The sequence below is a fragment of the Mus pahari genome, chromosome 6 (assembly GCF_900095145.1).
Source record: "Mus pahari chromosome 6, PAHARI_EIJ_v1.1, whole genome shotgun sequence".
Lineage (NCBI taxonomy): Eukaryota > Metazoa > Chordata > Mammalia > Rodentia > Muridae > Mus > Mus pahari.
The window spans coordinates 6728139-6741055 of record NC_034595.1 but is presented as its reverse complement, the minus strand read 5'-3'; the positions used below and the strand labels follow the sequence as shown (position 1 = coordinate 6741055).

Genomic DNA, 12917 nt, shown 5'->3' with positions numbered 1-12917 from the left:
CTGGCTTGCCTCAGCCCTTTTCAGTCTTCTCAATGCTCTGTGGTACCAAAAGAGTTGTCCTTGGTACAATCAGCCTTCCTAATTCACTTATAGCCTGTGCATTTTGATAACTTTTACCTTAAGACTATTCCAGGAAAAAGGTAGAGACATTAGAACCTAAGAGTTAAGGAGAGCACAATTCAGTGATGGAAGGAGAGAGCATTCACAACAAGAAGTTTTCTTGTCCAAGAATATTAGTTCTGTGGAGACTCTGGTTAAAATCTGGAAGGGCAACTTAGGTAACACTATGCTCAAGATCAATGTAAGGGATTTAGCTTTAGTGGGACAGTCATGACAAGAATTCCCCTGCAGCCATGTAACAGTCATCAGACCAAGGATAGACCTGCTCAGCCATCCAGGATAACTGGAGAACTAGATCGTGTTTTAGCTGTTTTTAAAACCTAAATTGCACCCAGGTTACTGGGGAATATTATTCAAAATAATCAGTTGAATCCTATGTAACTCCCAGCAGATATGTGGAGCATGGAACTTCTGAAGATACAAATTCAACATAAAATAGTAATGACCTTCCATACTGAGATGTTTTACTTGACTATCTTCCAGGTGAACAACCCTATCTTTGGGAGTTCAGCTACACCCACTTGCCAAATATCATCCTTGATGGACTTGTTGACTTCTGACATCCATTCATAGAAAGATGAGCTGAGAGGTTCACAGGATACTCCTCAGAGTATCCAGACAGCTGTCTTTTGCTACTTTGTGGGTTCTTCTTTCTTCTATCCTTCTTCACCACTTTTCTTCTATCCTTTTAACTTCCTAACACTAAAGGAGAGAAAAAAATGATAGACAGAAAAGAGGGTAACTATAATCTTCTAAGACATGGGAACCTACTAGCCAGAATGTGAGATATGCTTACATTTGATCTTTTTTTACTTCCCTGAAATACTCTATATACAAAATCAAATCAAAGTCTGAGGGTCATTTGGGATGTGTGTAAACTCTTAAATAAGATATTCTAGCCAAATCTTGTATAAACTTGCAATCATGGTCCAGTTGAATATGAATTTTTTTTTCCAAACTGGTACTTGTGATGAATTCTCTAAGAGTCACTCCTGTGGTGGTTTGAATAGGAATGGCCTCCATAGGCTCATGGGTTTGAGTGCTTGGGCCTTAGGGAGTGGCACTGCTTGAGAGGGATTAGAAGGTGTGGCCTTGTTGAAGGATGCGTGTCACTGGGGGTTGGCTTAGAGGTTTCAAACGGCCCATTCCAAGCCAAGAGTCTTTCACTTCCTGTGGCCTGAAGATCTGGATGCAAAACTCTTAGCTCCTCCTCAAGCACCATGTCTGCCTGTATGCTGCCTTGCTCCCTGCCATCCTGGTAATGGATGGATCCTCAGTAAGCCGGCTCCAGTTAATGCTTTCCTTTATAAGCGTTGCCATGGCCATGATGTCTCTCCACAGCAATCGAACACTGACTAAGACAGTTCTCCATACCCTAGCATAAGTACTTGAAGATAAACACACTTTTCTGTATCACATAAAGTTCTTCATAGTTTATTATGTGACTTCGTATCTTATTCCAGAGAAAGGATGGCTTTCATTTTGTCACTATATTCATTTGCGTCTTTTGAATATTTTATTAGTACATATTTATTGTACGGTAGTAGGCTTCAAAAGGCATTTTCATTCAAGTATATTGGTGTTTTAGTTAGGGGAGAAAATTTATCTCTAAATTACAGGACTTGAATTAATTTAGAAAATCGTTTAACATACCCCTAGTAAATATCACATGTGGCAAAACTATACTCAAAATGCCAGGTGGTTTTTTAGCTGTGATATGAAAGATAATAGCACAAAATAAGTAGAATATTGCAAATGCATAGATAAAGTAAAAGTTTAAAGTAAAAGCCTTACTTCATTATAAACCTTCCAATGTTTTGAAAAATACACTGGATTCCAGAAAAAAATCATCTCATACAAACTCTAAGTTATGATATTTTTGCCTTAAGTATATTTTGGCACCAATTTTTTTTTCCTGTTGGTCCCTAATTCCACATGAGTAATATGATAATGCTTATAGCTCTTTTCTTGTCCATTCATTTATTTTCTTAAAAAAAAACCAAAACAATATTTTAGATCTACTCCCTCCCATCTCCCTCTAAACTTCATGCTCCCCCCCTTTAAATAATCCACTGAATCCAATTTGTGCTGCCTGTATACTACTGGTGTAGCACCAGTTACTGCAACATAGTCTACTTATCAGGGGCCACAGCCTTAAAGAAAACTGAATCTCTCTCCCCCAATGGCCATCCATTGTTTATGACTCCTCAGCTAGGGGTGGGGCTCATGAGACGTCCCTCCCAACTGTATGTTGAAATGCTGATTGGGTAGGTCTTTTACAGACAAGTATAACTGCTGTTAGTTCATGAGTATTAAGGTCCTATTGTCTTGAAGAAACACTTTAGCCCTAGACTTCCTGGATCTCTGGCTTCTACAATCTAGGCTCTTATCTTTGGAGATTTTCCCCGAGCCTCTGTGAGAAGGGATGCAATATAAATGTTCTACTTATGGGTGAGCACCCCGCAGACACTTGTTTTCTCCACTGTGGCCAGTTGTGACTTTCTGTTTTAATCACCACACATGCACAAATAAACTTTTGGATAAGTTACCATAAATGTGTTTTAGTATTTTTCTGCCTTTGGCATCATTGACTGGCTGGATAATTCTTCGTAGTTGAGGTTGTGCTTTCACTATCCCTTCCCCTTCCCAACATCCCTCTAATCTAAAAGAAAAGATATCACACAACATGGAGGTCCAGTTAGTAAAGTAGGCTTCTGTGTGCTCTCAGGCTGAGGAAGAGCACACTGTTCAAAGACGTCACACTTGCTGGTTTTAACTTTGCTTTTGCTGTGTGACCTTGGATGAGTGCTAAGCTTTCAGGTCCTCCAATATAGACATCTGTCTTAAATGCAATCTCACTTCTAGAGAGATTAATTGTTGGACTTTATATCCTCAGTGTCTTCTCACAAGCCATCTGGAACATGACAAGTGATAAATTCTGTGGAGTATGTGAATATCCTGAGTGTTCTATGAGAATAACATTGCTTTTCATTAGAGTCTGACTTTCCATTGTATACTTGTCTTATTCAATACTGTATTACCGGAAGCTGCATTAGCTAGTCCTTATGATCAGTCCTTATCTTATGAACAAACACAATCATATTCATAGACCATATGATCAGCAGTAAGGACTTCCAAAGCTGTACAATGTCACTTTCAATCCAAAAGCTATCCCCATTGGAGAATGGGTATATAACATGCACTCCTCAGCAAAGTAAGGAAGTATTGAAGTAGCAGTTTTCTGAATAAATTCCAACAAGCTGTGGTTGCTCAAAAACATATCCCTTGGCTTAAAGAAGGGCCTTTCTTAGTAACTAGTCAAATTCTGGTTGCTTTCAAGTCCAGGTGATACAGAAATCTACACTCAGGCATGAGAAACAACTTAGGACTCAGTCCTGTTACATACTGAGTGGGTGTGTTTTAAGATGTTAGATTTCTTCCTGCTGACCAGGGACCTCAAGTTCCTTGGGCAAGTTTGACCTTTGCTATCAGGATATCTAATTTCATCTTCACTGTGTTTTTTCTTTGTGCATGATTATTTAACCAACAACAACCAACCTACATTTCACCACACCACTCAGGGCCCTAGCATTTCTTATGTCCTCAGAATTCCAAATGTCACACAACCTCAGAAACTATCTGCAGCTGGCAAAATCACACCTTTTCTAGAGCACAGGGCAATTCATAGTCACCTGCTGTGGGCAATATGAAGTAATGCCATATCCTACATTTGGAATTAAAACAGAAATATATTCTTAAAATACTTCTGTATTTTTTTTAACTCTAAAATTGTCACTACAAGACACTGCATATCACCCATGTATACAATTCTGCCTTAATTGCAGGTGGTCTCAGTGACAAGCTAGAATTATAAGCCAGGTAAAATGAGGTTTGAAAAGTCATCGTTCTTGTTGGTTAAAATCTTTCCAGTATGATCACAGCCAGCTACTGGATGGAACACAGGGTCCCCAATGCAGGAACTAGAGAAAGTACCCAAGTACCTGAAGGGGGCTGCAACCCTGTAGGTGGAACAACAACAGGAACTAACTAGTACCCCCTGGGTTTGTGTTTCTAGCTGCATTTGTAGCAGAAGATGACCTAATCGGCCATCAGTGGGAATAGAGGCTCCTTGGTCTTCCAAACTCCATATGACCTAGCACAAGGCAAGGCCTGGGCCAAGTAGTGGGAGTGGGTGGGTAGGGGAACAGAGGTGGGGGGAGGGGTATGGGAATCTTTCGGGATAGCATTTGAAATGTAAATAAAGAAAATAATAATAATAATAAAAAAAAATCTTTCCAGTATGTCCTTTTTTGAAAGGAAGGACACCTATATTCTTGTAAGTAATCCCCTATGTTCTGTAAGCCCAGTTAACTCATTGGTTCTCTAGAGTGAATTTTGATAGACAAGTACACTGGTTTGTTGTTGGGACCTTGGGACAATGGATAGAAACTGTTTCTACATCCATATGGAAATGAATTTTAGCAACATGGAATAAGAAAAGCTGTCTGGCATGGGAAAAAAGAACTTGTCATAACAGAAACTGGGCAAACATGATAGGGTTCAGCTGAAGGGTGATACACTGATATGCTGCATCTGTAGCTAGTCAGGCTATGTCTTTTCCTTGATTATTCTAATATGCAGACTCTATATTTAGGTACTTTAGTTCCTGACAAATATATTTATAATATAACATATGTGTAAAATATATGTGTACATATATACATATCTATATAATATATACACATACGTTACATAAAATACTATATATCTATAGCCTTTATAGTTAAAATATGACTTATATTTAATGTATACACATATATCTTGTTTTAAAGCTTAATGAAAAAAATTTCAACCCACTAAGTAACTCTAATACTACTAAAATTATTGATACTACCTGTAATTACAATACTTTATTAGTCACATTTTAAAGATTATTTATTAATTTACATACTAAATGCTGACCCCCTCCCTGTCTCCCCTTGCAGAGTTCCTTCCCCCTCCCCCTTGACTCTGAGAGGGCAGCTCCCCACCAGGAATCTCCTGACCCTGTTGTATCAAATCTCTGCAAGGCTGGGCACATCCTCTCTCACTGAGGCCAGAAAAGGCAGCCCTCTGCTTCATATGTGCATGTATGCTCTTTGGTTGGTGGTTCAGTCTCTGGGTACTCCCAGGCATCCAGGTAAGCTGACACCGTTGGGCTTCCAGTGGGGTTGTTATCTCCTTGAGAGCCTTCAGTCCTTCCCCTAACTCTTCCATAGGGGTCCTTGACCTCTGTCCATATCTATCTGTGGTTTTCTGCATCTGTCTCAGTCACCTGCTGAGTAGAATCTCTCAGAGGGCTGCTATGCTAGGCTCCTGTCTGCATAACATGACATCATTAATAGTGTGAGAGATTGGTGCCTACCCATGGGGTGGGTCTCAAAATGGGGCAGTCACTGGTTGGCTCTTTCTTCAGCCTCCGCATTTGTCCCTGCATTTCTTTTCGACAGAACCACCTTTGGGTCAAATGTTTTGTAGGTGGGTTGGACATCCTGTCTGGCTACTGGAGGTGGTCTCTGCAGATTCCATATCGCTACTGTTGGGCATTTCAGCTAAGGTCACCTGCAAATTGACTCTTGTGCTCCCTCATTATCAGTCACAGTTTTAAAAGGTGTATTTTCAATGAGACAAAACAGCATGTGACAGAATTCCAATTAGACACTACCCTCTAATTTCACTTTGCATTTCTTACGAATGTTGCAAAATTTATCTTCAATATTCTTAGATACATTGTATTTCTAGGAACTCAGTTGTGTGTGTGTGTGTGTGTGTGTGTGTGTGTGTGTTTCTATAACATAAAAAGTCAAAAACTTATAGAAGTAAAATCTTAAAATGTAGATTTAAGTACTCCACAGATTGCTGTACAGTCTGAATTCTACTACAGGCCACTAAACAGGTTACTATCTACCTAGACCCAGTAATACAACGAAGAAGGCAAAATGGTGATAAAACATGATTCCAGTCAAGAATACTGCAGAGAGGAGGACAGGAAGTATTCAGAATTAAAGTCTGTGATGTGGTTTACAGAACAATCACTGTTTCAAGAGTTCTCATCTGCCCAGTTCAAAAGTGATTGAATCAGTTCCATTTAACTGAGGAGAAAACGAGGTCACAGAGAACTTATCCGAGATCATACAGTTCAATAATACTGCAGTAATAAAATATAAACAATTCCCACATGGAAAACCCTGGATTAAGTACTATGAGAAGGAGGTATTCATATAAAGCAGGATACTTATAGTGTATTCTACTGGTAAAAGATATATAATGCATACATATACACACACACACACACATACACACACACACACACACACACATACACACACACACACACACACACACACACACACANATATATATATATATATATATATATATATATATATATATATATATATAATATATATGGTACTGGTGGGAGACTAGGAAGAAACTTACATGAAAAAATTATATATTAGAATTTTAGTAGCATATATAATATATAGTAATATTAAAAATAAAATATATTTCATATAATATGTAATAAAATTACATATTAGAATTTCTGGAGAAAGGGAACCCAGAGTCAAGGACAACAGTTGAGAGCTTACTCTGCTTTTTCTGGCAAGGTCAAATTCAGGGTTTTCTCATGCAGTAGCTGTGGAAATTGATACATACACAATAACTAAAATATGTGCCCAAAAGACGAAAGTGTTCAATGTCTTTTATTTTCTATATTAGCACCGGCCAATGGCTCCAGTATCTTCCACACCTCATTTCTGCTTACCTGCTTTTTATTAGAAAGGTGACCTATGCCTCAAGGAGCAACTGCACCAAGAGCATTGGAGAGTCAAGGACACAGAGAAAAACATCTTTGAACCTAGGAGGCTTCGGCTGACCCACGGAGTCACAGAAGATGCTGTGTGAACTGAAGCATGTGAATTGAAAATCAGTCCCCTCCCTCCTCCCAGCTAACACAGATGAACCCATTAGCATCAAAAGGACAATGGAGAGTGGATTTAGGAGTGAGGAATTGGTTTTTATCATTACAAATAAACAGAAGTGACCCCTTAGAACCTTCAGTTCCATGGTTATGGTAGCATTCTGGATTATGAATGAAAATGTGTTCTCAGCAGTGGAGAAGACCGGATGTTAAAGGTCCTAACTATGTCTAGGTTAGATTTGAAAAACTCAGTCAACCATAATAAGCTATAAAAACACAAAATATGTTCAGTTAGACCTGCACTTCTCTCCCAGCTCTGCTGTTCATATCTTCTCTGTAACTCATTCTCCCTTGTTGAAAACAGAAGCATAATTAAAGCCACCTTAAGGAGAGGAAACTGAGCAGAGAGGTACGAAAGTCTATGGAAAGGGTTTTGGAAGCAGGGCTTCGTCTTGTTTTCACTCAGTCCGTCTTCCTGTCTAACAAGTATTTTTTGTTTTCATTTTAATGTTTTGCTCCATATTTTTGAGTCAGTGCATTGTAGCTCTGCATCCCTTATGTTTTGTCTGTTTGTCTGTGTGCCTGTCTGTCTGTCTGTGTGTACCTACACATGCTCACGAATACACTCTTTCCAAGACATTAGAGAAGCCTTGTTCCTTAGAGAGCATTCATTCATCTGCTTGAGGACCATTAGATACCAACTTGTCCAATCTAGGAAACCCCGTTTGTTGCTGGCTCATGCGCATACCTTTTGCCAGATAAACACTTAGTGAACTACAGTTAGATAAGGATGTTCTGGTTTTTTGTTTGTTTGTTTGTTTGTTTCTGTTTTGTTTTCGAGACAGGGTTTCTCTGTGTAGTCCTGGCTGTCCTGGAACTCACTCTGTAGACCAGGCTGACCTCGAACTCAGAAATCCGCCTGCCTCTGCCTCCCAAGTGCTAGGATTAAAGGCGTGCACCACAACCACCCGGCAGATGGGGATGTTCTGAACCACTGTAATTGATTTCCTGCTCCATTTCAGTACCTGGTATATGCTCCTAATATAGCAATGACTGGTCAGCTCGTGGGTAATAAGAGACTGCTCACCCAGCTTGTGGAGTTGTGTATTTATAGGAAAGAAAAAACCTGGAATTCTAGTAATGGTCATAAATGAATATCTATTAGGATAAAATGTCTCTTGTGCACATTTTCTAAGATTTCTGTAAAAAAAAAAAAAAGTTCCAAAGCCAATACATTTGCATTTGGGATGCTGTGCCATCTCTTGGAGTTTTGTAAGGAACCAGAAACACTGGAGTCAGGAATATGATTTCTCTCCTTTAACAGTTTGACATCAGCCTTTCTTCTCACCGTGTCTCTCAGAAATCTCCAAAGACATGACAAGGAAGTTCCAGACACTTTCATTTGCTTCTTTTTCTTAAAGTCAATTCTATTTCTTGGTAACCCTTGCCAACAAATTCACCTGGCAGATTTCTAAATCTGCAAGCTACACAAGAGACTTCCAAAACCTTGCCCCCAAAGGCCCCTGCCCTCTGTGTGTTCTCTCATGCCACACACCTGTCCACAACTCCATCACAATCCTGGTTTCAGAAAGGATGCAAGGATGCTAAGATGCACAGCACTGATTCAGCAAAACTCAGTGAAATTTTAAAATTAAAAAAACACTTGAAAACTGGGAAGATGAATCAAGTTCAAGAGACCCAGGTTCTGTTTCTAGTACCCTCTCCTTATGATTCATCTGGTTTTGCTCTCTGTTAGCTTTCCTCCCCTTCACCTTAAACTCACATTCTTCACAAACTCACAGATGTAGCTACTGGTAATATGCAAGCTTTAGCTTCTTTACCATCTGCCATCAGGGAGGAAGAACCACTTTTTTTTAATTGAATATTTTCTTTATTTACATTTCAAATGTTATCTCCTCTCCAGGTCTCCCTTCTGGAAACCTCCTATCTCATCCCCTCCCTCTGCCTATATGAGGGTGCTCTCCTACCCGCCTACCCGCCCGGCCCGCACCTGCCCACCCGCCCACCCGCCTACCCGCCTACCCACCCACCCACCCACTCCTGCCTTCTTGCCCTGGCATTCCCCTACACTGGGTCATCAAACACCCACAGGACCAAGGGGGCTGCTCCTCCCATTGATGTCCAACAAGGCCATCCTCTGCCACATGCAGATGGAGCCATGGGTCCCTCGTGGATTGGCAAGATTAATATAGTAAAAATGGCCATCTAGGAAAAAGCAATCTACAGATTCAATGCAATCCCCATCAAAATTCCAACTCAATTCTTCATAGAGTTAGAAAGAACAATTCTCAAAATCATTTGGAAGAACCACTCTTATCTCAGAATAGTTTGAAAACTCTTGGGACATACAAGAATAGCTTGATCACTACCTGATTCATCAATCCTGTGGCCAAAGGCAAAACACTTTGAATAGCTTTATGAGGAGTAGTCACCATCATTGGATCTGGCTTCTGTGAGTGAAGAATCAGAACTGCTTAAACACATCCCCTTAAAATACCTACATGTCAGGTTATGTGGAGAAGGCTGTAAAAATACTAGAGTTTACATAAATGGATTTAAAATCTAAGTGGCTGAACAGTGGTTATACATATATAGACAAGTAGATGAGGTAAGACAGTAGTCCTGTCATATTTTCTAGGCACACTAGTTCTGCTAGTAAGCAGATTGGTGTGAACTAATTTTACTAGTTCTAAAATATAACACACACACACACACACACAAACACACACATACACACACACACACAAACAAACAAGCAAGTTTAACTTAATATGTATAACTTTGTTAAGTAACCTACATTTCTATTATTAGTATAGTCTTTGTAGTTTTAGAAAATCTGGCCAACCAATGTTCATCATTAAACTCAAAAATATATACAAGTAACATATTTAAAAGAAAGTTTGAACTACATCCCCTTCCTTCTGTGGGTGTGTTTGGAATGGAAGTGGCATGCCCATGCCATGACATACCTGTCAGAGGAGAGCTTGAAGGAATTGGTTCTTTCCTTCTACCATGTTGTTTCCAGGGATTGACTCTAAGCAGCAAGCACTTCTACCCACTGAGCCATTATGCAGGGCCCAAGTAAAAATATTTTTTAGGAAATCTACTCATTTACAAAAAGCAGACAGAAATATTTACATAAATGAATAATTTAATAATGTATATTTGTGCCCAAAAAGAGCTTTGAATTTAATCATCAGATATTTTGTTCTAGTTACAAAGTGCTATGATAAATATTTTCATATATTTCAGATTAAATCCGTACTTTCACTAAGCCTTGGTGGCTAAGTAGACTAATTTGCCTTTCAAAACCACTTAGATCTTTACGCTTCTGATGATACCTATTTTAGATTCATTCTTGGCTAGAAGGTTCTGAAGTCATGAATTCCTTTCTTTTTCTAATTTACCTTCTGCAGGAAGTCACACATTCAGAATAACAATTCAAAAAGACTTTTTGGCCTTTATCCTTGAGATCCTCCAAATCATCCCTGACCTCTGCTGTGGTTTGTGTACCCACACACTGGTATTTGGGTTTTTTGTGCCTACGTGTTCTGATTCTCCTAACTCTACCAACTGGGTGATTCCCTGTCACACCATGCTTACTTGGAGAGTGACATTTCTCAGTCTTTAGCCATGAGAGACTGTCACAGTGCCCTCTAGTTTGCGATCCACCTTCACCTGTGGATGCATATTTGCGTCTAGTTTCAGCTGTTAAACAAACCTGGTCATGGTGGACTGGGCTCAAAGATGTCACCCTGTAGGTTGATTCGCAGCCATGAGCACTTCCTTTTGACAGTGCACAGTGCTTGCTTCTGTGACTTTCTCTCAGAGAGAGATTACTCTGACCTCTGCTCATGGATTGCTTTCTAATTCTGACACACCAGGATTTGGATCTGGGTGTCCTGGGACTGTATTGTCTTTGGGTTCTTCTACTATGGTGTGAACCAACTTCTACACATTGGGAGGACTGACTGCACCTTACCGTCTTGTTACTCGTAGAAGTCAGCATCTTATCGTTTCTGGTAGGAGAAGTGCTACTTTCTGAGACACAATGACAAGAATGATTACTTTCTCTGGATTTACTTTTTATCAAGGTTCTTTCCTTGGGCAATCTTTGAAAAGCCTTTAGTGAAGATTCTTCAAGTTTCTTTTTTTCCGTTTCTTTTTTCTGATAATGTACCTGTTGGCCAGGATTCAAAACATTTGTTTCCCTTATAGTGTACTTTTTGGGGAGTGCCTGATTAGAATACACCAATGCTCTAAAGGTGTATGGACTTGTTTCATGCCTCTTTAGATCCTGGACATGGCCAGGAAGCAGTTTTGTGCCTTCTGACTTTTTCTCTTGGTTATCATTTCTATAATACTCTTTGTCTGGCCCGTTTGCCCTGAAATGAGCCCAATTCAGTGAATTAGTAGTACAAACCACGTCTCTGAAATCATCTGATCCCCAGTCATCTTTGGTCCAAACATGGCGTTTCTTTGCTGGTTTCTGCTGGGTTGTTGAGATTTGGGGATTTTTTAAGGAATGACCCATAGGAAACTGTTTCAAGCCAGAGTCCGAGCTCTGCCCAGTCTTATTCCAGGTTTTCTTGGACTGCTTTATGCCTTGTTGTGATTTCATGACGTAGAGATCCTGTGGGAAAGAAAAGGCTGGAGCTGAAACAGTGCTCTTCTTTTTCATCCACCTTGAAACAGGACACTGATAGATGGCATTGCGGTCATAGGTCTCCATGTTGTAAGATGAATCAACGAAACTGATAAACTCATGCAGAAAGTGCTGGGTGTATTGGAAGAGATAAGGCTCCAGTAGGTGAGTGAAAGCTTCACTGTTCAGGTTAAATTGTGTCATGTGATGGAGAATGGCGGTCAGGATGTTCCTCACTGTGTAGCCATAGTCTCCACAGATAGCTGTGAGTTCTCGTTTCAGCCAGGGAATCAGCCGGTGCAGGCTACTCGGATTTCTTTTAAAATAATGAGCTGAGAAAAACCTTTTCAGTCCAGAGCCCTGGACGTGTTTTACCCAGATCCCAGAATAGTACAGAGCTCTTCTAAACCTCACAACCACATGGTCTCTAAAATGGCTCAAGGACACAGAGTGGGGTGGAAGCCTCTCATTGTCTCCAAACTTGCTCAGTAGTTCTTGGATAGTCAGCTCTCTCAATGGTCTGGTCTTCTTTGATGTCTGGCTGAGGTTTTGTGTTTGAGAGAAGTCCACAGAACTCTCCTCCTCTGAAGTGAGAAATGTGAAGTCTTCCTTGTTAGTGCTCTCCAGCTCGTTAGAACAACACTGAGAAAGGAAGCGTTGCATGATGGGAGAAAGTGTGGATTTCTTACTTAACCTTGAGTATGAAGCACCATCCCTTCTCTTTCTGGAAGAGTAATTCCAATCAGACTCACTCTGACTACCTTCCACACAGCTAGGGCACTCACACTTGGATGAAAGCTCAGTTGCCATTGGTTTAACAGATCATATTTCATGAGTTGAAGATGAGGAAAAAAATAGCTTCAAATCAGTTTCTCATCTCATATGAAAAAGATATATTAAAAGTATTCCATGCGTATGCTTATAATATGCTCACTCTGGAATTAATGCTGGAACAACAATAGGAGGAGACAAACTATTTCTCAAATTCTTGGTAACATGCACAGGGTGCACAGTGAATATAACACAGTGAAGATGCAGGCATGTTTTGGTTGTTTCTTTCTCAAAGTAGTTTTTCAAGGTCTGAAATACAAACTCAAAGAAAAGAAAAGAAACGTTATCCCTGAAAATATACGCATATAAGTAATATTCTGCAGAGTGCGCAGGTTG

General features: G+C 39.9%; 1 protein-coding gene across 2 annotated transcripts in view; it reads right to left on the bottom strand.

The window, feature by feature from the left end:
• Nucleotides 1-10238: 10238 nt before the first annotated feature.
• LOC110323767 (E3 ubiquitin-protein ligase Topors-like) overlaps nucleotides 10239-12917 on the bottom strand; it is a 15163-nt gene continuing 12484 nt past the window's right edge. Inside the window, exon 2 of one of the 2 annotated variants that reach the window (XM_021201127.2) lies at nucleotides 10239-12842. In XM_021201127.2, coding sequence (XP_021056786.1) covers nucleotides 10509-12560 — 2052 coding nt within the window. In that variant the 5' untranslated portion in view covers nucleotides 12561-12842 and the 3' untranslated portion in view covers nucleotides 10239-10508. The remainder of the gene's footprint in view (nucleotides 12843-12917) is intronic. The other variant, XM_021201128.2, reaches the window with a different exon arrangement.